The sequence below is a fragment of the Scyliorhinus torazame genome, chromosome 17 (assembly GCF_047496885.1).
Source record: "Scyliorhinus torazame isolate Kashiwa2021f chromosome 17, sScyTor2.1, whole genome shotgun sequence".
In the NCBI taxonomy this organism is placed as follows: Eukaryota; Metazoa; Chordata; class Chondrichthyes; order Carcharhiniformes; family Scyliorhinidae; genus Scyliorhinus; species Scyliorhinus torazame.
The window spans coordinates 45927405-45953692 of NC_092723.1; the positions used below are offsets into that span (position 1 = coordinate 45927405).

Genomic DNA, 26288 nt, shown 5'->3' on the forward strand with positions numbered 1-26288 from the left:
GATTTAATTTTGATCATCATTTTAATAGACTATGAAAGAATTAGCTGACTTTAATGTGGTTAGTGAATAGAAGTCCATTTTTACAATAGATTGACAACTTGAGGGGATGTAAACATTTTGAATGGGCTTCATGAATGGGCTTTTTCGATATCAAATATGTGAGTGATAACTCTTCTTAGATTGTTGTCCTTTTCTTTTCATCTCGACGTTGCTCCTCAAGTCTGCCCATATCCGATAGTGGGTGAATGGCTAGGGAATTGGCATGGGTGGGATGAGCGAGATGACGTTGGTACAAGGGAGGTTCAGCTGATACCTTACAGGACCTTACAGTTTTTTTATACAATTCTCAGAGTCTCAGAGAAGTCTCAGAGAATTGAGGCTGAACTTCTGACCAACCAGTCTTGGCAGGCACCTTCCTCCATGGCCACCTCTGACATGGCTCCAAAGAGGATGCGTCCAACTCAATCACACTTCCACAACTCCCCCAAGTGAAGATCCTATGTACGAGGGTCATTTTCATGGAGCCCAGTCTGGAAAGTGTGAATATTTCTGCATCAGTGGCATAACTCAGCCCAATATCTCTTGGAGAATTAATCCATCAATTATTAAATTAAATAAAGCTAATTTGTTCAAAACAGACTTTCCAATCTTTATTGTTATTCAAATGTATTGTGGATAGAATTATAGGTTTTAATTGTCTTAAACATGATGTGACTTCCCCAACACAAACCAGTTGCACCCACCATTTCCCTCCTGCCCAGCCTGACTCTGCCCATCCCCAACCCCCACCCCACCCAACTCAACCTGAATAGCCCAACCCAACCCATTTGGACAGCCTAAAGTATCACCCATAACCCCAACGCGTTATATCCCCTGCCGCCTCGCCACAACCTGATGTGAACCAGCTAGACGACCCCACCCCCAACCATAATCCAACCAAACCTGGCTGGAACCCCCGACCCAAACTAATTCCATTTCAGATTGTCACTCTCTACCCACTTAGCAGACCCAAATTTCCTGTGTGCCTGTTTACCCGACTCTCCTGACTCTGGCCGGACGAGATCCAGGCAGCGCAGCGCATGCCTGATTCCAGCATCAAAATCCAAAAGAGTTGCAGTGAAAGGGGAAATATCCCTTTTTTTACAGCACTAGCTGCAGTAAGGCAGGTGAGTTTAAAGGTCCCATTGTAAATATCAGGTCTGGGAGGTAGTAAGTATCTCAAGTAAATGGATGGGATTGGGGGGGGTGGGGGGGAGGTGGATCAGCCACGGGGTTGTAAGGGTTATGTCAGGGATGAGCTAGCCAGTTTGGGGTCAGGGTTTCAGGTCGTGGGGAGGGAGGGGGAGGGGTGCAATGGGAGTGTGTCAGGTCGGGTTAGAGAGGTGGGGAGACATCTAACGGAGTCTGGTTGGGGGGGCGCGGAACCAGTTTGGATCGGGGGTTTCGAGCCAAACTTGGGGGGGGGGGGAGGGGGTGAGTGAGGGGACTAGGGGTCAGGTTGGATTGGGGGTGTCAGCTTGGTGTGGGCTGTCCATTTGGGTCGGGTCGGGCCATTCAGGTTGAGTTTGGGGGGTTGGGGGGAGAGGTCGAGTCATGTTGGGGCGGGGGTGGATGGTGGGTACAACTGATTGGGTTGGGGGCTCACATCAGGCAGAGGGGATCTGACCAGATTGGGTTGGGTCAGAAGGGTCAGATTTGTATGGGGGTGGGGGTAAGTGGAGAATCCTGTGCGAATGCGGGAAATCCTCAATAAATGGGGGCACCTTAGTAGAAGGGGCTAGTGAGGAGTCACTTGTGGAGTTGGGAGTCTCCGAGGAGCACAGTGCCGGATGGGTCTGGACATTTAAAATAGTTACGCTGACGTGGAGAGGTGGTTTTATTTATTCTAACTTATTCATCGTAAATATTAGCATAACATGTGCAGATTTATCTGAAGTTAGCGATTTAAATCATTTTGTTAGATGGTGCCTGGTGTAGCGCAATTATTCAGCGAACGTTCCCCTTCTGGATAATTGCCATGTGAACCCTGACATGAGAATCTCCAAGAGAGATTCCCCAGCGTATCTTTGTGGTATCCCCCAAATCCAACACTCTGGAGCTAAGAAATTGTGGGCCAGTATTTCTGTTGTTTTCTTTTTCATTCTGCTTTGTAGCATATTCATATGAATGAAATATGTGTCATACCATTAAAGAAACAGGACACACTGCAGAGTAACACAGCTCAAATATTGTTCATGCCATCTACTACATGGCACCTTACAGCACATGTGGCTCGATTGTATTTTTACAAGGGCTGTTTAAAAATAATAATTGAACTAACAGTACCTGTAAGATAAGTTTTTCTTTTGATATATTTGTTCACCTCTTATGCACAGGGCTATATCGCTGGCTTTGAAAGCAGACCAAGGCCAGCAGCACGGTTCAATTCCCGTACCAGCCTCCCTGAACAGGCGCCGGAATGTGGCGACTAGGGGCTTTTCACAGTAACTTCATTTGAAGCCTACTTGTGACAATAAGCGATTTTCATTTTCATGAAATCTAAATCTATCAGAAAAAAAGACAAGTTTTATATTTATCACTTCCCAGTCAAGATATAATTTTGACTTTTTAAAATGTGTTGCTATAAACATTCAATCAATACATTGTTTTACAAATACATGAAGCTCTAATCATGTTGGATGAACAAAATTGCTCCTGTTTGCAAATGATGAAGCAATTGTAGAAACAGGACTCCAAGTTCATAACTTTGTATTGTTCATCCTTAAAAGGTTAGGTCAAATCTAGACTTTATCAGGTAGTGGGTTTTGTCATCTCCCAAAGGCATTGTAGCCCCATCTGGTCACAGGAAGTGTAGCCCAATCAAAAGGGGAATTTTTTTGTTTTGGGTGCTTTTTGAAGACCATGATATATTATAGGCGCCTCCCGCCTATGGGAGTCAATGTAGGTTGCAGCCCATTTTGGTCTGGATACTCAAACAATGGAGTTGGCGTGCTGTGACTGTGAAATACGCTTCTCAATAGGCAGTTCACCACATCGCTGAATGCAAAGAATATGCAGCAACACCCTTAGGAGGGTTTAAGCATTAAGAATTAAAACAAGCACTGTCGATAGTGGGCATATGTTCTACATAAGACTCAAACCCCTCAATCAATCACCCAAACCGTCAGCCAGATTTTCCTGACTGCAGCTGAGGATCTCTTTAATTTGGAAAGCTGACTGAATGTCTTGCTACATTCTGCGCACTAATGTTTCCTCTGAGGATTTTGATAACATTTTTGACTTATTTGGACTTTCAGAAATGGGTAGAGGAGCATTGAATTGGAAATATTCATGAGAAATATTTTTGTTTGAGGTCACTGCGTGAAGTCGTTTTGAAAGGTATATTAAAAAAATAACCGTTTATCTTCTCATTGTCTGCAGGTAGTGCCGGGGTTCCCGTAACCTTCAATGAAAATGGTGATGCTCCTGGACATTACGACATCTATCAGTACCAAGTCAAGGACAATTCCACACGTGCATATTCAGTCATTGGAGAGTGGGCAAACAAGCTTAATTTAAATGTAAGCATGACACCTTTCATTTTGCTTTAAAAAGTAGACACGCTCTTAAGTGAAATATATGGGCTAGTCACAATTTATGGAGTGTTACTAGTGTGCTTACCTATGGAGCCTTGTTTTCAAGGGCTGCACATAGGGTGATCTGCTCAGAGTGTTCCATCATCCCAATTTATCTTGTTTACGGTTCCTTTGCTCTTCTGACATTTTGCAATGTCAGTGTGGCATTCCATGATTGCTTGAGGTTTGTATCTAACATTGTGGGCCCATAGTGATGGCCCTGGCCATGTTTCAAATAGACATACTGAATACTGGTTATCCACTCAGTAGAACTATTGGAAGTTCTGGGGATTCCATCATGCTATCATTCTTGCCACCATTAATTATCTGAGTGGAGAGGAAAAATGACAGTAATATCCAATACGCACAAGGTGGAATTTTCCAGAAATTAGTAGAAACCAGTGAAAATGTTTTCACCCTAAATTCCTCTCATTCTAAATGTTGATTACATTAATTTTATGCCTATAGTAATACAGAAATGTTAACCGAGAGTTTCAGTCACATCAATATTTAAACCAAACAGTTTTGTGCAAGATCATTAGTCATGAGAAAAAGCTTCAATTGGTATCACTCTTGCCTGATTCAATAGATATTAATTCAAACCATCACCCCAATCCCCGCCCCCAGATTTGAACACATAATCTAAACTTTTTTTTAATAAACAATTTTATTGAGGTATTTTTTGGCATTGTAAACAGTTACAGATAACAGAAATGTGCAAACAACAATATAAAACCAATAATTCAATCAAACCATACTGCACATGCCCGCTCCTCTCCCCTAGACACTACCCACCTATTTATCCCTCCTACTCTACTCTAATCTCTCCCCCCCCCCCCCCCCCCCCCCAGCTGACGTTCACTCTCCCGCGAAGAAGTCGATGAATGGTTGCCACCTTCGGGCGAACCCCAGTACAGATCCCCTCAAGGCGAACTTAATTTTGTCCATACCCAGAAAACTTGACATGTCCGAAAGCCATAGTTCGGTCTTCGGGGGTTTTGAGTCCCTCCATGCCAGCAGTATTCGCCGCCGGGCTATCAGGGAAGTAAAGGCCAGAACATCTGCCTCTTTCTCCCCCTGGACCACCGGGTCTTCCAAAACCCCTGAAAATTGCCACCCCTGGACTCGTCACCACCCTTGTTTTCAGCACCCGGGACATGACCCCGCAAATCCCTCCCAGTACCCCCTAAGCGTAGGACATGCCCAAAACATGTGAACGTGGTTCGCTGGTCCTCCCGCGCATCTAGCGCACTTGTCCTCTACCCCAAAGAATTTGCTCATCCGAGCTACCGTCATGTGGGCCCGGTGAACGACCTTAAATTGAATCAGGCCGAGCCTGGCACATGTTGCGGTTGAGTTTACCCTACTCAGAGCTTCCGCCCACAGCCCATCCTCCATCTCCCCGCCAAATTCCTCCTCCCATTTGAGTTTCAGTTCCTCCGTCTGGGACTCTTCCCTCTTCATGAGCACATTGAAGATATCCGAGACTCTACCCTCTCCTCCTTCTCCTCTAGAGACTATTCTGTCCTGGATCCCTATTGGCGGGAGGCGTGGGAAGGATGGGACCTGTTTGCGTACAAAGCCCCGCATCTGTAAGTACCTAAAGTCATTTCCCCATACCAGCCAAAATTTCTCCTCCAAGCCCCTCAAACTCACAAAGCTCCCCTCCAGGAACATATCGCCTACCCTCCCCACCCCCGCCTGCCGCCCTGTTCGAAACCCTCCATCCATGTTCCCGGGGGCGAATCGATGGTTATCACATATTGGAGCCCAGACAGACGCACCCACCCCCCCCCCCCCCCCCCCCACTGGCCCCATATCCGCAAGGCCGCCCCCACTACCGGGCTGGTGGAGTACCTGGCCGGCGACAGCGGTAGGGGAGCCGTGACCAGGGCTGCCAAACTGGTGCCCCTGCAGGAAGAAGGGCCTTGGGATAAAGATCGGGAGGCACTGGAAGATGAACAAAAATCTAGGGAGGATTGTCATCTTTACAGTCTGCGCCATCCCCGCCAGTGACAGCGGGAGTGCATCCCATCTCCGAAACTCCCTCTTTATTTGTTCCACCACCCTTGTCAAATTCAACTTATGCAACCTGCCCCAGTCCCGTGCCACCTGTATCCTCAAGTACCGGAAACTTTCCTCCACCAGCCTAAATGGCAGTTCCTTCAGTCTATTCTCCTGGCCCCTTGCCTGCACCACAAACATCTCACTCTTGGCCATATTTAATTTGTACCCTGAAAACCGGCCAAACTTCCTCAATGTTTCCAGTATATTTTCCATCCCAGCCAGTGGGTCCGACACGTACAGGAGCAGGTCGTCCGCATAGAGAGTGACCTTATGTTCCACCCCCCCTAGTCATTCCCTTCCACCCCTTCGCAGCTCTCAATGCCATCGCCAACGGCTCTATGGCCAGCGTGAACAGCAACGGGGAGAGTGGGCATCCCTGTCTGGTCCCGCGGTGTAGTCTGAAATAATCTGACATTATCCTGTTCGTCCTAACGCTAGCTTTTGGGGCCTGGTACAATAGTCTGACCCAATTAACCAGTCCCTCCCCGAACCCAAACCGTCCAAGCACCTCCCACAAATAGCCCCACTCCACCCGGTCGAAGGCCTTCTCAGCGTCCATTGCCACCACTACCTCCACCTCCTTGCCAATCGGGGGCATCATAATCACATTAAGCAATCTTCTCAAGTTAGCTGTCAGCTGCCTGCCTTTCACAAACCCTGTCTGATCGTCCCCAATCACCTCTGGTACACAGTCCTCAATTCTAATCGCCAGGATCTTGGCTAGGAGCTTGACATCCACATTGATCAGGGAGATTAGCCTGTATGACCCGCAGGATTCTGGGTCCTTGTCCCGCTTCAGTATCGGCGAGATGGTGGCTTGCGACATCGTCGGTGGCAGGGTCCCTCTGTCCCTTGCCTCATTAAAAACCCTCGTCAGGACCGGTCCAACTATCTCCGAGAACTTCTTGTAAAACTCTACTGGGTATCCATCCGGTCCCGGGGCTTTCCCCGACTGCATGGCCGTTAGGGCCCCCAATACCTCCTCCGCTCTAATCGGGGCCCCCAGCCCGTCCACTAGTCCTCTGCCTACTTTTGGGAAGGTTAGTCCATCCAGGAACCTTTTCATCGCCTCCAGCTCCTCCGGGGGTTCTGAAGTGTACAGCTTACTAAAGGAGTCCCAAAATACCTTATTCAGTCCTGTTGGGTCCTCCACTCTGCTCCCCTCCCCATCAACCACTCTACTTATTTCCCTGGTCGCCTCCCTCTTCCTGAGTTGCTGCGCTAGCAATCTACTGGCCTTCTCCCCATGCTCATACACCACTCCCCTCGCCTTCCTAAGTTGTTCCACAGTCCTACTCGTGGATAGCACCCCCAGTTCCGCCTGCAATCTCCCTCTCTCCCTGAGTAGGTCCTCCCCCGGGGACCCCACATGCTCCTCGTCTATCCGGTGAATTTCCCTAACCAATCTGTCCATTTCTGCTCTGTCCGCCCTGACCCTGTGAGCCCGAATTTGAGATCAGCTCCCCCCTCACTACTGCCTTCAGCGCCTCCCAAAGGGTCGCTGCTGAAACCTCCCCCGTATCGTTCACCTGCAAATAATTTTGCATACACTTCCGAAGTCTCTCGCATATCCCCTCGTCCGACAGCAGTCCTACATCTAACCTCCATTGCGGGCGTTGGTAATTCGCCCCCCCGACCTGCAGGTCCACCCAGTGTGGGGCATGGTCCGAGATAGTGATTGCCGAGTATTCCGTATTCTTTACCTCCCCTACACAGTCCCTGCTCACGCTAAAAAAAAATCAATCCTAGAATATACTTTATGAACATGCAAATAAAACAAGTAGCCCCTTCCCGTCGGCTGTCTGGCTCTCCATGGATCCACAGCCCCCATTTGCTCCATGAACCCTTTCAGCTCCCTTGCCATTGCTGGGAGTCTGCCCGTTCTGGGACATGACCGGTCCACCCCCTGGTCAAGATCTGTATTAAAGTCCCCCCCCCCCCATTATCAACTTACATGAGTCTAGGTCCGGGATCTTCCCCAGCACTCTTTTGAGAAAGTCAACGTCGTCCCAGTTCGGTGCATATATGTTCACCAGCACCACTCTTCTCCCCTCCAGCTTGCCCCTTACCATAAGAAATCTGCTCCCGCCGTCTGCGACTACGCCCTCCGCCTCAAATTGAACCCGCTTATTGATCATAATTGCTACCCCCCTGGACTTAGATTCCAAGTCCGAGTGGAAGACCTGGCTGATCCAGCCCTTCCTTCGCCTAGTCTGGTCAGACACTTTCAGATGTGTCTCCTGCAGCATAATTACGTCCGCCTTTATAGCCCGCAAATGCGCGAACACACGTGCCCTTTTAACTGGCCCATTTAGTCCCCTGACATTTCAGGTGACCAGCCTGGTTGGGGGGCACAACCCCCCACCCCCCACCGGTCAGCCATAACATTTCTTGGGCCCGCCCCCAGCCCATGCGCCATGCCATTCCTGGCTTGCCTCTTGGCTGCCTCCACCCCGACTTCCTTTCCATTACCTACTTCAGATGTCCCCCACGTGAGCAAAATAACTCTCTTCCCCCCCCCCCCCCAGCAACATCCCCCATAACCCCACCCCTGCCATTCACTGGCCGTATTCTCTCTACCCCCCCCACCTCCTTGACTAACCAATCTGCTAGCCCGGTGACTCATCACTCCGGCGCCCCCTGTCTCACTTCCATTGTTTCCCCGACCTCATCTCCCCACTCCCCAGCACCCCACCGACCCACTGGAGCAGTCTCACTAAGATGGGAAAGATCAAATAAGATGTAAACATCAAACAGCAACGCGAGGCTGCTCCAGGTACAATACAGTTCCAGCGGTGTACACAGAAAAGTGTTAACCCACGTCTCTTACTGAGCACCCAAAAAATATATATATAAAACACCGCTATAACCCAGTAGCCATACATCCCCCATCCGAAACAAACATAAAAACCATAAACATAGATGAAACAAAAGCCCCCAACCAACATCTTTAATCCCCATTGCTGACCGGCCACCTTTTGTTACAATACAGGCTCCAGCGCACTCTGAGAGCCCAACAAAACAGAAGAAAAAAAAAGGAGAGAAAAAAAAAACAACAGAAAAAAGGAAAAAGACCATTCGAGAACATTTGAGAGGGGGGGGGGATGGGGATACCCTCCCCCCACATCCCCCACAGGCAAAAACTGCCCACAAAAAATACACCACAAGGTACCTTTAAAGCAGTAAATAGTCCACCTGCAGTCCAGGCACAGTACGCGTCCCTTCAACCAGTAATTCTGGGACCCTAGCTTTTTTCGAGACCAGCCCCTGATCCCTCACAAAGTCCATCGCTTCTTCGGGCTCGGAGAAGTAGTGGTGTTGGCCCTGATGCGTAACCCAAAGACGGGCCGGGAAGAGCAGACCAAACTTCACGTGCTTTTTGAACAACACCTTAACTTGTTTAAAGGCTGCTCACCGCCTGGCCACCTCCTGGCTTAGGTCCTGGTAAATGCGAATGACACTGTGTTATTCCACGTGTTGCTCTTAGCGCTCTTTGCCCACTGCAGCACCCGCTCCTTCTCCACAAACCTGTGGAACCTAATCACCATCGGACGGGGGCCTCCCCCAGCTCCTTAACTTTTTCGTCCTGGGCATCCAGTCTCTGGTTCAGCTGATCCACTGCCTTCTGAAGTGGGTCCAAGTTATCCCGCTTCAACGACTCAAAACTACTCCTTATCACCTGCAGCATGTTTTCCAGCGCCTGCTGGATCGCCGGGTCCGAAGTCCGCAGGTCCGCCATCTTTGCTCCCGGGTCAGCTTCCCCTGCATCTTGCCTTTGTCCCTTCCTCTCCTGATTGCGCAGCTTTCTGCTCTCCCGCAGTTCCATGTCACTCTGCTCGCTCCTTAGCCCCCCGTGGCCGTCATTTCACAGCCCCGCAAAACCGGGGAACCGGGTCCTCAAATCCCGCCGGAGTGAGAGCCCCCGAATGTGCGGCTCACTCACTCATTGCCGCCACCGGAAGTCCACATAATCTATACTGACACTTAAGCAGAGTAGGAAAGGAATGTTGGCAAATGCAAACTCACCTGCCTGTTTTTAGTTTGAGTGAATGTGAAAGGTACTGGGCAAGCATTTTGAGATGTAGGATTCTACCATTGTGTTGCTCAAAATGAGGTCCTTACAACTAAAGAACAGATTCATTGCTTATTCATTTCTTTCTGAGATGTTTTGATGGTTGTCAAAGTCACTGCCCTTCAAAGTAATACTGTAAGCTTTAGGCTTGGGATTCACAGATCAAGTAAAAAAAGGGGGTCAAGCTCGTAAGTGATTTTGGAATAGTTTATTAAAAAGCAACAGTTTATATATAACACAGAAGCTAACTAGGCAGGGAAAGTATACAGCCGATCCCAAAGGACGACCGGATTGGTGAAGCCAATTTCTGCATCTGGGAATGACAGTATCTTGTCTGTTCTGTTCGCAGCCGTCTTCTCTTGTGACCTCTTTCTTCTTGAGGTGTTAGGAAGCTTCCCAGTTTTCCTGCTCCTGAAGAAGACTTACCAGCAAGGATCGTTTTAAGAAAATCTTCCATGTCCTAAGTGATTGTTTCCTCTCTTGAGGGCCTGTTTTTAATTTTTTAATTTCAAAATGTTTGATTTGAGTCAATGAAATGAAATTTCTGTGTTGGAGACATGTCCTTGGCAGAGATAACAGGCTTGTCCTGCGCTTTTCAGCTGGCAAGCTACTGTGGCAGCTTTCTTTAGCGTATTTGTGTAACATTCAATACATTTCTTAAGATGCCATATGATTATGTTAGAACAATTTTTACAGTACAAGTATTTTTGGGAGAGGTGATTGGACACAATATAAGCACATTATATTGAACTCCAATACACACAATAATATTTTTTTATTGATTTATGGTCATATAACTTACGAGAAAGTAACAACCCCAATTTAGCTGTCGTTGTTCTAAATTCCAGATAATAATAGTGGACAGCAGCAAACGGAACAAACAACAAAGTAAAAGATATTGGTCTTTAATATCTGACCTTAAAAGGAAAAAATGTTCTTTGAACCACTGTAAAAGAGACCTCTTGAAGATCTTCTGAAATAATAATAGACAGGTGCACCATCAATAGAGCAGTATTAATAGAAAGCACTATACTGCAAACACACTTAAGTCGCTGCCTGTTTCAAGAAAGCTTATGATTTTCAGTAACTCACAGTACGTGATGAGAAAAATACATATTGACATTTAAGAATAGTTAAAAGCAATTGAACAAAAAAAACAATTCCTTCCTCAAGTAAATGTTGAAATTGAGAGCTTAATTTTTAGGCATACTATACATGATCTATGGCATTAATAGGTAAGCATAAACTACATCAAATGGAGTTATTGCAAGTATTGCTTCTATTGAGCCTTTAATCATATTGATTATTTAAATTTTTGCCCGTGTTTGAACTGATTTCTTAACTTATAATATTTCAGTGCATTAAGTTTAGTATTTTGACATTCATATTCATACTATCCCCCACGATCAATATCTTCAGAGTCACCAGTAACCAGAAACTTAACTGGACCAACCACATAAATAATGTGGCTACAAGGGCATTCTGTGGCAAGTGACTCATCTACTGACTCCACAAAGCCATTTCGCCATCACCAAGACACAAGTCAGGAATGTGATGAAATACTCAACATTAGTCTGGGTGAATGCAGCTCGGGGACCTTCACACCATCCAGGGACCAAACTGCATGCCTGATTGGCAACCCGTCCGCCAGTTTAAACATTCGCTCCCTCCACCACCGGAAAACAGTGGCAACAACGTGTATCATATACAAGATGCAGCGCAGCAACTTTCTTTGACTAATTTGGCTAGGGGATGGGACAAAGAGTAGATGTACAGTTGGGAATGAGGTTCAATCAAATAAAGAAGGAAAAATAGGTCAGTCCAGCAGGCAGAGAAGACATGGGCATGATAAGGCCATGGGAGGATTGGAAGGCCAAATTGCATCTATTTTAATGCAAGGAGCCTGGCTGGTTAGGCAGATGAACTCAGAGCATTGATCAGCACGTGGAAATATAATACCATTGCAATCACTGAGACATGGTGGAAAGGAGGGCATCTCAACATTCCAGGATATAAAAGTTTCAGGTGTGATGGGGGGGGGGGGGGGGGGGGAGGGGGGGGGCACATAAGAGAGGAGGGGGAATTGCATTATTGATAAAAGAGACCATCATTGCAGTAATAAGGGAGGATGCATTAGAATGCTCTTCAAATTAGGCCATATGGGTGGCACTTAGAAATAAAAAAGAGGCAATCACTTTACTGGGATTATACTACAGGCTTCCCAACAGTCGGACGGAGAAAGAGGAAGCAGATATGTAGACAAATCACAGATATGTGGTAGGAGTAGGGTATAGTAGTAAGGGATTTCAACTTTGCCAATATTAACTGGAATAATGATCTTTATTATTGTCACAAGTCAGCTTACATTAACACTTCATTGACGTTACTGTGAAAAGCCCCTAGTCGCCACACTCCGGCGCCTGTTTGGGTACACTGAGGGAGAATTCAGAATGTTCAATTCACCTAACAAGCACGTCTTTCAGAATTTGTGGGAGGAAACCCACGCAGACATGGGGAGAACGTGCAGACTCCGCACCAACAGTGACCCAAGCGGGAATCGAACCCGAGACCTTGACGCTGTGAAGCAACAATGCTAGCTGCCGTGCCACCCATAATCACCTTGGGGTTAAAGGATTAGACAGGGTGGAACTTTTAAAGTGCATCCAAAAGATCTTTTTTTTGCAGTACATAGCTAGTCCTACTAGGGATGAGGCAATGCTCGACGTAATCCACGGAAATGAATACGGGCAAGTAGCTGAAGTGTCAGTGGGTGAGCATTTTGGGGATGGTGACCATAATTCTATAAGATTCAAAGTCATTATGGAAAGGGATAAAGATTGTCTAGAAATCAAATATAGAAGGAACACTCAGCCTGTCGAACAGGCAGAGAAGATATAGGCTTGATAAGGCACCTGGGTGGATTGGGAGGCTAACTTGCACATTAATGTGCAATTCTACCACCGTGTCATGCTAACATGGAGATGGGCGCGACGGGTGAATCGTATGAGAGGCCCCAATTGGGCTTTGTGCCAGGCGCAAAACCTAACGTGACTCGCGACGGCTGACGTGATCCAGATCACTCCCTAGCTGGGTGTCATCCAGATGATGATATTTAATGGCTCATTTAAATGTGCGTGGCCATCTGGGCGCCACATTCATCCAGTGTCAGTGAGTCACCAGCCACCGGCGAGACCTCAACCTGGAGGCCAATTAGTACTGATCTCCACAAACAGAGACCAGTTGTGATGGCCAATGGGGGGTCTTGGAGGCCAATGGAGCCCCCCCAAGTGATCGAGGGCAGGGCAGTACCTGGCACTCCTCCTGGCACCTGGGCACTCTTGCAGTGCCAGCCTGGCACTGCCCAGGTGCCAGGGCACTGCCTGGATGCCGGGCTGGCAGTGTCCAGATGCCAGGTTGGTATTGCCAATGGTCAGGGCCTGAGGATGGCCGTGCCCATAAAAGGGGCTGTGAGGGGGGTATGAAGGGTGGGGGAATGAAGAGTGAGTATGAAGGGGCCTCATAAACATGGGGGGGGTGGTGAAAGGGGGGGGTGAGGTCCTGAAAAGAGGTGGGCACTCAGCATCCCAAAGCAGGGTGTCCTCACTTGGGGGGGGGGGGTGTATTACCCATATCTGCAGGGAGTGGCATTGTTGTTGGATAGGGTCTTGGGCAGCACGGTAGCACAAGTGGACAGCACTGTGGCTTCACAGCGCCTGGGTCCCAGGTTCGATTCCCCACTGAGTCACTGTCTGTGCGGAGTCTGCACGTTATCACCCTGTCTGCGTGGGTTTCCTCCGGGTGCTCCGGTTTCCTCCCACAGTCCAAAGATGTGCATGTTAGGTAGATTGACCATGCTAAATTGCCCTTCATGACCAAAAGGTTAGGAGGGGTTATGGGGATAGTGTGGAAGTGAGGGCTTAAGTGGATCGGTGCAGACTCGATGGGCTGAATGGCCTCCTTCTGCACTGTATGTTCCATGTTTTAGGGGATCCTCAATCTCACTTCGAGTATGCAGCACCCTTTCAAAATGGCGCCCCATTCTCTGTGGACCCGGTCTTGCTGATGAGTCTAGCTCCCCGCTGCTGAAATATTTCCAAGTGTGGGCTACACGGGGGAGAAACTCCCCAAGGCCTAAAAAAATGACAGGGCATGACTTTAAAAAACACAGTTCATTCTGGGCAGGAATTGAGAGGTCGTAGCATGAGAAATTACCCTTTTATCGAACCACACTCTTTTTTCACTCCCCCCGCACTTAGCCGCACACTGTGAAGAGATCGGGGCGGGTGCGGTGAGTAAATTGCACCCTAAGTCTGGGTATATGCCGGTCTGGTTCTCACCCAAAAAGCCGATCCTTCAAAATATTTTGGTTGAATTGAGCCCCAAGTATCTGAATTGGAGGAAGGCCAATTTCAATATAATTGGACAGGATCTGACAAAACATAGACTGGGAGCAGCTACTTGCAGGTAAATCTACATTTGGGAAGAGGGTGTCTATTAAAAGTGAGACAGTGAGAGTTCAGGGTCAAAGTATTCCTCTGAGAGTGAAGGGCAAGGGTAGCAAGTCTAAGAACCCTGGATGTCCAGGAATATTGAAAGTTTGGGAAAGAAAAAAAGGAAGCATATGATCGGTACAGAGCACTAAAGACGAGTGAGGTCCTTCAAGAGTACAGAAAGGTGCTTAAGAAAGAAATTAGGAAGGCAAAGAGGAGCCACAAAATATAACTGGCAGATAGGTTTAAAGAAAAACCCAAAGCATTTTGGAAGTCTATTCAGAACAAGAGGATAACCAGAGAAAGAATGGGGCCCATTAGAGACCAAAGGGTAATCTGTGCATGGAACCAGAGGAGGTGAGCGAGGTCTTAAATTAATATTTTTCATATGTATTCACTCGGGAGAAAGACATGGCAGCTGGAGATTTCAGTTGGGGTGGTGAAGTTCTAGAGCATGTTAAGATCAAGAAGATGGGGTATTTGATGTTTTAGCGAGTACAAAGGTGCATGAATCCCCAGGAGCTGATGAGATGTATTCCAGGCTGCTATGGGAAGCAAGGGATTATATTGTTCGGGTCCTGGCGGAGATATTTCAGTCTTCGCTGGCCAGAGGTTAAGTGCCAGAAGACTGGAGGATAGCTAATGTGGTACCTTTATTCAAGAAGGGCAGTAGGGATAAGCCAGGTAATTCAAGGCCAGTTAGTTGAACGTCGGTGGTAGGGAAACTCATAAAATTCCTGCAGTGCAGCAAGAGGCCATTTAACCCATCGAGTCTACTCCAACCCTCCAAAGGAGCACCCTACCTAACATCCGTCCTATCCCCATAACCCCATCTAACCTTTTGGACATTTAAGGAGCAGTTTAGCATGACCAATCCACCTAACCTGCACATCTTTGGACTGTGGAGGAAATCGGAGCACCCGTAGGAAACCCACGCAGACAAGGGGAGAACGTGCAAACTCCACATAGACAGTGACCCAAGGCTAGAATTGAACCCAGGTCCCTGGTGCTGTGAGGCAGCAGTGCTAACCACTATATCATCATTATTATTGGAAATGATTGGAAAAAATTCAGAGGGACAGGATTAATCAACACTTAGAAAGGCAGGGATTGATCACGAAAGTTAGCACGGATATATTGGTGGGAGATCCTGTCTAACTAAGTTAATTGAAGTTTTTGAAAATGTAACTAAGTATATTGATGAGGGTATCACAGTTGATGTGGTTTACATGGACTTCAGTAAGGCTTTTGACAAGGTCCCACATGGAAGGATGGTCCAATAGTTTAGAGCCCATGGGAATCAAAGCAAGTTGGCAAATTGGATCCAAAATGTGCTTGTTAATAGGATGCAAAGGATTGCTTTTGTGATTGGTAGCCTGTGACAGTGTACCATAGGGATCGGTACTGGGATCCTTGCTGTTTATTATATACATTAACGACTTGGATGTGAATGTCAAAGGTATCATTCGTACGTTTGTAAATTATCCAAAAATAGGTGGTGTTGTTGATAATGGGGATAGTCTTAGGTTACAGATTGATGTTGATCAGCTGGTAGATTGGGCAGAGCAGTGGCAGATGGAACGTAATCCTGATAAGTGTGAGGTTATGCATTTTGGAAGGTCTAATAAGGGTAGGATATACACAATGAACAGCAGGTCAGTAGGGAGCATTGAGGAGCTTGGTGTATAAGTCCATAGATCCCTGAAGGTGACTGCACAGGTAGATAGGGTGGTGAAGAAGGCATATGGAATGCTTGCCTTCATTAGTCGGAGCATACAATAATGGAGCAGGGAGATCTTGGAACAACTTTATAAAAATTGGCTCGGCCACAGATGGAATTGTAGGACCATCAATATGACGCAAGGCAGGTTGAGGTAACATCAATTAAAGGCTTTATTGAGCAGAACTTGTTCCCCAGCAGCTCGGTTACAGAATATAGCTGCTTGGGGAAAACCTGGGTTCTTATACCGGCATTTCTGAGTGGAGCCCAGTAGGTGGCAGATCCTATCAGGACCCGGTATCCATCTACCAATAGCCTGTCGGCAGCGTGGTGTACCGTATTCCCCTAATACATACCACCACATTCACCCTTTGTTGAAAAAGAACCCGGCGGGATGGTGGTTCGCATGGTGGTAGGGGTTTACAGGGTCGGTACTGTGGCGTAACTCTGAACTATAAACAAAATTGTTGCTTTAACTGGGCCAACGGGCCAAACAGGGTGGGCATTGTGCCGTAATTCTGAACTGTAAACAAAATTGTCTCTTTAACTGGGCCAACGGGCCAAACAGGGTCGGCATTGTGCCATAACTATAAACTATCTACAATAATGCCGCTTTTACCGGGCAACACGGGCCAAACAGGGTCGGCATTGTGCCATAACTATAAACTATACACAATAATGCCACTTTTACCGGGCTACTGAAACGTTGAGATGAATTAAAGCGATTTGATGAGCCGGGTGGGTGCCCTGGTCGTCCTTTTTGATTGTCTAGGGCGTGGTGGTGATGGCGCTGGCTCGAGTCCTGTCGTCTCTGGGAGCATAGCGCTGTCCCCTGTTTCCTTACTCCTGGGTTGGTCTGGGAGGAGAACAGATCCCCCCGGGAAGGGGGTGGCTGCGGGATGAGCCGGCGGGAGTGAGGGGGTGATTGGTGTGGGGAGCTCCGGCTGGCACCAGGTCCCGCAGGGAGACCGTGTCCTGTCGGCCATCGGGGTACTCCACGTAGGCGTAGTGCGGGTTCGCGGGAAGGAGGTGCACCCTTTCCACCAACGGATCTGACTTGTGCGCCCGCACATGCTTCCGGAGCAGGATGGGTCCCGGAGCTGCTAGCCAGGTCAGAAGTGGCGTTCCAGAGGAGGACTTCCTAGGAAAGACAAGGAGGTGCTCATGAGGCGTTTGGTTCGTGGTGGTGCACAGCAGTGACCGGATAGAGTGAAGGGCATCCGGGAGGACTTCCTGCCAGCGGGAAATTGGGAGACTCCTAGACCGGAGGGCCAGTAGGACGGCCTTCCAGACCGTTCCATTCTCCCTTTCTACCTGCCCGTTCCCCCGGGGGTTGTAACTGGTCGTCCTGCTCGAGGCTATGCCCTTGCTGAGCAGGAATTGACGCAATTCATCACTCATAAAGGAGGAGCCCCTATCGCTATGGATGTAGGCGGGGAAACCGAACAGTATATAAATGTTGCCGAGGACTTTAATGATCGTGATCATTATACAAGATCTCATAATTGAGGGTGGAGAGTTCGATCCTCCACCGCAAGATCTTGTCGTTCTTGATCTTGCCCCGCTGTGCATTATCGAACATGAAGGCAACCGACCGTTGGTCAGTGAGGAGAGTGAATCTCCTACCAGCCAGGTAATGCCTCCAGTGTCGCACAGCTTCCACTATGGCTTGTGCCTCCTTTTCTACTGAGGAGTGGCGAATTTCTGAAGCGTGGAGGGTTCGGGAGAAGAAGGCCACGGGTCTGCCTGCTTGGTTGAGGGTGGCCGCCAGAGCTACATCTGATGCGTCGCTCTCAACCTGGAAGGGGAGGGACTCGTCGATGGCGCGCATCGTGGCCTTTGCGATATCCGCCTTGATGCGACTGAAGGCCTGGCATGCCTCTGTCGACAGGGGAAAAGTAGTGGACGGGATTAGTGCACGGGCATTGTCGGCGTATTGGGGAACCCACTGGGCGTAGTAAGAAAAGAAGCCCAGGCAGCGTTTCAGGGCTTTGGCACAGTGGGGGAGAGGGAACTCCATGAGGGTGCGCATGCATTCAGGATCGGGGCCTATCACTCCATTATGCACTACGTAGCCCAGGATGGCTAGACGGTCGGTGCTGAACATGCATTTTTCCCTGTTGTAAGTGAGGTTGAGGGCGTTAGCGGTCTGGAGGTATTTGCAGAGGTTGGCGTCGTGGTCCTGCTGGTCGTGGCCACAGATGGTGACGTTGTCGAGATACGGGAACGTGGCCCGTAAAACGTGCTGGTCAACCATTCAGTCCATCTCTCGTTGGAAGACCGAGACTCCGCTCGTGACGCTGAATGGAACCCTTAAAAAGTGGTATAGCCGCCCGTCTGCTTCGAAGGCAGTATACTTGCGGTCACTGGGGCGAATGGGGAGCTGGTGGTAGGCGGACTTGAGGTCCATGGTGGAAAAAACCTTGTACTGTGCAATCCGATTGACCATGTCGGATATGCGGGGGAGAGGGTACGCATCTAGCTGAGTGTACCTGTTGATGGTCTGACTATAGTCGATGACCATCCTCTGTTTCTACCACCTGGGCTCTCCAGGGACTGTTGCTAGCCTGGATGATGCCTTCCTTCAGCAGCCTCTGGACTTCAGACCGGATGAATGCTCGGTCCTGGGTGCTGTACCGTCTGCTCCTCGTGGCAACGGGCTTGCAATCCGGGGTAAGGTTCGCAAACAAGGAAGGCAGTTCAACCTTGAGGGTCACGAGGCCGCAGACAGTCAGTGGGGGTATAGGGCCGCCAAATTTATATGTTAAACTCTGGAGGTTGCATTGGAAGTCCAACCCTAGGAGTGTGGGCGCACAGAGATGGGGGAGGACATACAGCCAGTAATTTTTGAACTCCCTCCCCTGCACCGTTAGGTTAGCGATGCAGAACACTTTGATCTCAACGGATCCCCACCGCCAGGAAAATTTTCTGGGTGCTTGGACGAATTACGAGGGAACAGCGTCTTACCGTGTCCGGATGAATAAAACTCTCCGTGCTCCCGGAGTCGATAAGACACGGCGTCTCGTACCCATTCACCAGGACTGTAGTCGTTGCTGTCTGGAGCGTCCGGGGCCGCGACTGGTCCATGGTCATCGATGCCAAGCGTGGTTGTCGCAGTAGATCATCGTTGTCGAGCAGTATGGGGCCGTCTGTGTCGGAGTCCTTTCCTGTCAGCCAAGATGGCGGCGTCCACGGATCGCACGTGGTCGGGGGTGGACAAAATGGCGGCGCCTATCTCTCCCTCGTGGCGTCCGGGGCCCAAAATGGAGGCGTCCGTTGGCCGCACGTGGATCGCTGAGGGTGCTGGGTCTGTGGTCCCGTTTCTTCCCCGGAGATGGCGGCGACCCCGCGGGACGGGCACACCGCTGCGTAGTGGCCCTTTTTTCCGCAGCTTTTGCAGGTAGCCGAGCGGGCCAGGCAGCGCTGCCGGGGGTGTTTCGGTTGGCCGTAAAAATAGCAGCGGGCCCCCCCCCCCCCCGGTTGGTCTGGTGTTTGGGTTTTGGCCGCGCAGGTTTGCGGGGGTGGGGGGGGGACGGAGAGTCGATCGCGGCCGGGGTCCACAGAGCCCAAGGGGTTGCAGTGCGGTTGGGGGCGTAGGCGTGGGCGTTACGTGAGGCCACATCGAGGGATGCCGCCAAGGCCCGAGCTTCTGTGAGACCCAGAGATTCTTTCTCCAGAAGCCTCTGGCGGATCTGGGATGAAGCCAAACCTGCCACATACGCATCGCGGACCAGGAGCTCTGTGTGTTCGTTCGCCGTTACCGCTGGGCAGTTGCAGTTTCTTCCCAGGATCTGCAGGGCGTTATCGAACTCATCCAGCGATTCTCTGGGAAATTGTCGTCGTGTGGCTAGCTGGTAGCGTGCAAAAACCTGGTTGGCGGGCCGGATGTCTTTCAGCACGGCGATGGCCGCGGGAAAATCGTCCTCGTCCTTGATGAGTGAGTAAACGTCGGGACTCACCCTAGAATAGAGGACCTGCATCTTCTGTTCATCCGTTGGTTTGCCAGGGGCCGTTCGGAGGTAGCCCTCAAAACACGCCAGCCAATGTTTAAAGATAGAGGTTGAGTTAGCTGCTTGGGGTGCGATTCGCAGGCACTCTAGGGTGATGCGGAGCTCCATATTCCTATGTCATTTTTAAAATTTAAGTCTGCTCAATAAATTGTAGGACCGTCAATATGACGCAAGGCAGGTTGAGGTAACATCAATTAAAGGCTTAATTGAGCAGAACTTGTTCCCCAGCAGCTCGGTTACAGAATGCAGCTGCTGGGGGAAAACCCGGGTTCTTATACCGGCATTTCTGGGTGGAGCCCAGTAGGCGGTAGATCTTATCAGGACCCGGTATCCATCTACCAATAGCCTGTCGGCATTGTGGTGTACCGTATTACACCTAATACATACCACCACAGGAATATTATGTGCAATTCTGGTCCCCACACCATCAGAAGGATGTGATTGCAATGGAGGGGTTGAAGAGAAGATTCACCAGGATATTACCTGGGATGGAAAGTTTCAGCTATGAGGAGAGACTAGATAGGCTGCATTTGTTTTCCCTGGAGAAGAGGACGCTGAGGGTGGATCTGATAGAGATATACAGAATTATGAGAGACATAGATAGGGTGGATCGTAAGAATCTTTTCCCCATGGCAGATGTGTCCAAGACCAGAGAACATAGGTTGAAGTTGAGGAGTTAATGGTTTAGAGGGGACCTGAGGAAATATTTTTTCACCCAGTGTGGTGGAAATATGGAACCCGCACCCTGAGGAAATGGTGGAGGCCGGTACTCTTGCAACATTTAAGAAGCATCTGGAAGAGCACTTAAATTGTCAAGGCGTAGTAGGCTATGGACCAGTGAGGTAAATGGGATTTGTATAGATTGAAATTTAATGGTCAGCATAGACATGCTGGGCCGAAGGGCCTGCTTCTGTGCTGTATGACTCCATAACTCTATGGCAACACCTCCCAAATCCACAGTCTCTAGGAGGACAAGGCAGCAGATGCAGGGGACACCATCATCCCAAGTTTCCCTCTAAGTAACACATTATCCTGAGTTGTAACTGTTCCTTCATTATCACTGGATCAAAATCCTAGAACCTCTGACCAAATAACATTGTGGGTGTACGGTGAGCTGCAGTGATTTAAAACAAAGTCTCAAGTGGAATTAGGGATGGGTAATAAATTCTGGCCTTGCCAGCAAAGAGGGCATTGCTGAAATTATTTTTAAAAAGTTGTCACAACTTCACCCCCATTATGTGTTTGAATACTGGATCTTTATCAAGATAGCAGTGCAGTGATGCTTGTGGAGGAATGGAGCGATTCAGACAGACAGCAAGTGCCTGATTTCAGTAGTCGGCTGTGCATGTGTGGGTGTCAAAAGTTGTTATTTAACCTACTGCTTAAAAAAAAGGTGAGTGGTGATATCCTCACCATCGTTTTGATCACAAAATCTGAGCTATTATGTACCATCCCAAATGTTTAATGTCACTGTAATGAGTTGACTCACTTGTGACTCTTAAGAGACCTTGTGTCATTCCATTTGTTTGCCGTTCAGCACGATCATGTTCAAAGTTTGAAGTTGCTGTGTATCTTAGCAAGGGTTACATTTACCTGTTATCAGTTTCTGACAAGGTAACTGTGTGGAGATGGAGATACCGAACCCTTTGAGTCAAGCATTTTTGAGATGTCAACTGTTAGATTTTGTGCTGGTTTCTCTGTTTTCCCTTTGAACACCTGTGGTGAACCATTGTGCCTGTCCTCCATCTTCCTCCCTCGATCATCTCTCTCTCATCCGGACTTAGCTAACCTGCAGATATTAATTTCTCAGCACTGTTATCCAATACTTAAGTCTCATACTGTGCTTAGAGACATGAGCTGAAATACTGTGGTGATACACATTTTACATCTGAATCTCTATTAACCTTACAATTTCAACTTCAAAAACTGTTTCCTTGCTCTTGATTTGATCACCGAACTGCTTAAATGATTCCTGCTTTAGGAGGATGGCGGACAGGAGATATAACCTTTTATATCTTAAATCTCATGGAGATAAACCTCCCAAAGAGTAAAGATCTTAATGTCCCAATACGCAGAGGGTACCTCAGTCAAATGAATCTGTTCCAGTGTGTCTGTTTTTATAAATGGATGTAAACTATTGTGATATGCAAATATCACTCATTTTGTTAAAAGCCAGAACTTCCTGACCAGTTATCATGTTTAGCAACCTAATAGCTACCGGTCCATAAGGACAACTCCTCAGCAGCCATTTTGTCTATCTCTTAGCCAGATTGCCAATAAATTTATCCCACACATGAGTTTCCCGGCTGGTCCTGGACACAAGAATTTTACCTTTGTTATCTCTGGAGACTACTAAAGATGTATCCTTGCATATCATTTACATGCTCCTCTCGGCAACATCATGTGAGAACATGTCAGGATCCACATGGACGTTCATGACATGCAACAGTAACTCATCACTACATCTCTCTGTTCTTCTCATGTCTCTGATTTGTCACCATGTGCTTGTTCAGAAATCCAGTACTGGGTGAGCAGATATTTATTCCATCCACTGCTACATCCTTATGATTACACATTTCCATCACTGCTGCAACCCACCTATTGCTTAAAACCCTCATCCATGTCTTTGTTACCTCTAGATTTGACCATTCCAAAGATCTCCTGGTTGGTCTTGCATCTTCCAATCTCCACAACCTGTATCCTAACTCTCAACAAGTATTGTTCATCCATCACCCTTGTGCTCACTAACGGAGGTTGACTCCTGGTTAGACAGTGCCTTGATTTCATAGAACATAGAACATAGAAAATACAGCACAGGACAGGCCCTTCGGCCCACGATGTTGTGCCGAACCTTTGTCCTAGATTAATCATAGATTATCATTGAATTTACAGTGCAGAAGGAGGCCATTCGGCCCTTTGAGTCTGCACCGGCACTTAGAAAGAGCACCCTACCCAAACTCAACACGTCTACCCAACACCAAGGGCAATTTGGACATTAAGGGCAATTTATCATTGGCCAATTCACCTAACCCGCACATCTTTGGACTGTGGGAGGAAACCGGAGCACCCGGAGGAAACCCACGCAGACACGGGGAGGACGTGCACACTCCGCACAGACAATGACCCAAGCCGGAATCGAACCTGGGAACATGGAGCTGTGAAGCAATTGTGCTATCCACAATGCTACCATGCTGCCCTTAAGAACAAATAAATCTACACTATGTCATTTTACCGTAATCCATGTACCTATCCAATAGCTGCTTGAAGGTCCCTAATGTTTCCGACTCAACTACTTCCACAGGCAGTGCATTCCATGCCCCCACTACTCTCTGGGTAAAGAACCTACCTCTGATATCCCTCCTATATCTTCCACCTTTCACCTTAAATTTATGTCCCCTTGTAATGGTGTGTTCCACCCGGGGAAAAAGTCTCTGACTGTCTACTCTATCTATTCCCCTGATCATCTTATAAACCTCTATCAAGTCGCCCCTCATCCTTCTCCGCTCTAATGAGAAAAGGCCTAGCACCCTCAACCTTTCCTCATAAGACCTACTCTCCATTCCAGGCAACATCCTGGTAAACCTTCTTTGCACCTTTTCCAGAGCTTCCACATCCTTCCTAAAATGAGGCGACCAGAACTGTACACAGTACTCCAAATGTGGCCTTACCAAAGTATTGTACAGCTGCATCATCACCTCACGGCTCTTAAATTCAATCCCTCTGTTAATGAACGCGAGCACACCATAGGACTTCTTCACAGCTCTATCCACTTGAGTGGCAACTTTCAAAGATGTATGAACATAGACCCCAAGATCTCTCTGCTCCTCCACATTGCCAAGAACTCTACCGTTAACCCTGTATTCCGCATTCATATTTGTCCTTCCAAAATGGACAACCTCACACTTTTCAGGGTTAAACTCCATCTGCCACTTCTCAGCCCAGCTCTGCATCCTATCTATGTCTCTTTGCAGCCGACAACAGCCCTCCTTACTATCCACAACTCTACCAATCTTTGTATTGTCTGCAAACTTACTGACCCACCCTTCAACTCCCTCATCCAAGTAATTAATGAAAATCACAAACAGCAGAGGACCCAGAACTGATCCCTGCGGTACGCCACTGGTAACTGGGATCCAGGCTGAATATTTGCCATCCACCACCACTCTATGACTTCTATCGGTTAGCCAGTTTGTTATCCAACTGGCCAAATTTCCCACTATCCCATGCCTCCTTACTTTCTGCATAAGCCTACCATGGGGAACTTTATCAAATGCCTTACTAAAATCCATGTACACTACATCCACTGCTTTACCTTCATCCACATGCTTGGTCACCTCCTCAAAGAATTCAATAAGATTTGTTAGGCAAGACCTAACCCTCACAAATCCGTGCTGACTATCCCTAATCAAGCAGTGATTTCCTTGTTTTCAAATCTCTCCATGACCTTGCCTCTCCCTATCACTGTAACTGCCTTCAGCCTCTATGACCCTAAGGGACTCTGAGCTCCTGCATTTTGGCCTCTTATGGCTCCCACATTGGCAGCTGTTCCTTCAGCTGTCTAGGCTCTAATCACAGGAATTCATCCATAAACCTGTCTGCCTCACCAATTACTTCTCCTCCTTTATGATTCTCCTCAAAATCAACCCCTTTGATTAAGCTTTGGTCACCTGTCCTCATATCTCCTTATATGGCTCCGTGTCAATATTTATTTGATAACCTTCCGCTGAACTACTTTGGGGCATTTTACAATATTAAAAGCAATATATAATGCAAGTTGTTGTTGTTATCCTCAGCTATTATTGTTTCAAAATTGGTAGCCGTTCCTTCAGCTGCCAAGGCCCTGACCCTGGAATTCCCTCCCTAAAGCTCTCTGCCTCTCTAAATATCTCCTTAAATCCAACCCCCTTTTTCAAAGTTTCAAGTTACTTTACTAATATTGCCAAACATGGCTTGGTGCCGGAATTGTTTGGTGATATACTTGGGACTTTTAATCTATTAAAGTACTATATAAATGTAAACAGTTCTTGTTATTGGGGTTCCATATGGGTCTGGATTTTCACCAAGTTGAGATGACTTGGGAGCTCTTTAAAACTGGTGCCTGGCAATACAATCTGGAATTCGTGATCCCATTCCTCGGGTTTCAGCTTTTCACGTGTGCCTTTTAATGAAGTGGGCTGGATCAGGTCATGAGCTTGCATCATGAACTCCTGACCTGGCTGGCTCCATTGCAGGGGTAGGCATGTCCTGGTCTTAAGCAATTTCCATGGCGTTGGGTCAGATTTTCAATGAATCATGGTTCGCAACACCACAGGGGTCCTGTGAACTATAGACCGCACAAGGGGCCTTTTAAAAAGCAAGTTCCAAGAGGTCCTCTACATGCCCCCATGCCAAGGTATTCCCTCCACAAAAGCAACCCCAAATGCCCCTTATGCCTCTGTGCCAGGATATAGCACTTCAATGTTCATTCACCCACAATGCACTATATAGAACAACTGAATCATACAGTGATAGTAGGATGTGCAAAACATGATTTTAATACAGTTATTCATTGATAACCTCCCACTTTCAGAAATAGAATTTTATTTTTTATGCAACCCAATAAAAGTCTCAACTATCTAGAGCATTCTAAGTTTCAAAAGCTGAAACTGCAAGCACTTGAAATCTCTTTATCTTGTGTAAATAAACATTGAGAAATTGAGAGCATCGATAAAAGAGTCAGAGTCACCAATCAAGCAATGTTTTCTCTGGGGCTCAGCTGTTTTAACAGGTCAGTGGATTTCTGAGTTTTCAGTTAGGTCTCATTGTGTTCTTGGCTGACAGCCCAGATATCCTTTAGAGTATTAAAATACCTGAGCCCCAGAGAAACCATTCCTTCATTGACAGCTCTGGCTTTCTGATCATTACTGTCAATTGCACAATGTTTATTTAACATAGAATCCCTACAGTGCAGAAGGAGGCCATTTGGCCCACGAGTCTGCAAGGACCCTCTGAAAGAGCATCCCACCCAAGCCCACTCCTGCAACCTATCATAATAACCCCTTAACCTCACCTATACATCTTTGGACACAAAGGGGAAATTTATCATGGCCAATCCCCCTAACCTGCACATCTTTGGACTGTGGGAGGAAACCGGAACACCCTGAAGAAATCCACACAGACGCGCAGAAAACATGTAAACTCCACACAGACAGTCACCCAAGGTCAGAATTGAATACAAACCACTGCCACCGTGCTGTCCTGGAATATCAAGATAGAGAGGCATAAGGTACTCACAGTTTCTGCTATTGAAATATTAAAAGGTATGGAAGCTAAGGG

The 26288-nt window shown here is 47.8% G+C and overlaps 1 protein-coding gene across 3 annotated transcripts in view; it reads left to right on the forward strand.

The window, feature by feature from the left end:
• The window catches only part of LOC140393857 (metabotropic glutamate receptor 4-like), a 1771763-nt gene that overhangs the window by 1255332 nt on the left and 490143 nt on the right, over nucleotides 1–26288 (forward strand). For all 3 annotated transcript variants that reach the window (XM_072480390.1, XM_072480392.1, XM_072480391.1), the window contains exon 8: nucleotides 3421–3560. In XM_072480390.1, the coding sequence (XP_072336491.1) occupies nucleotides 3421–3560 (140 nt within the window). The remainder of the gene's footprint in view (nucleotides 1–3420; nucleotides 3561–26288) is intronic.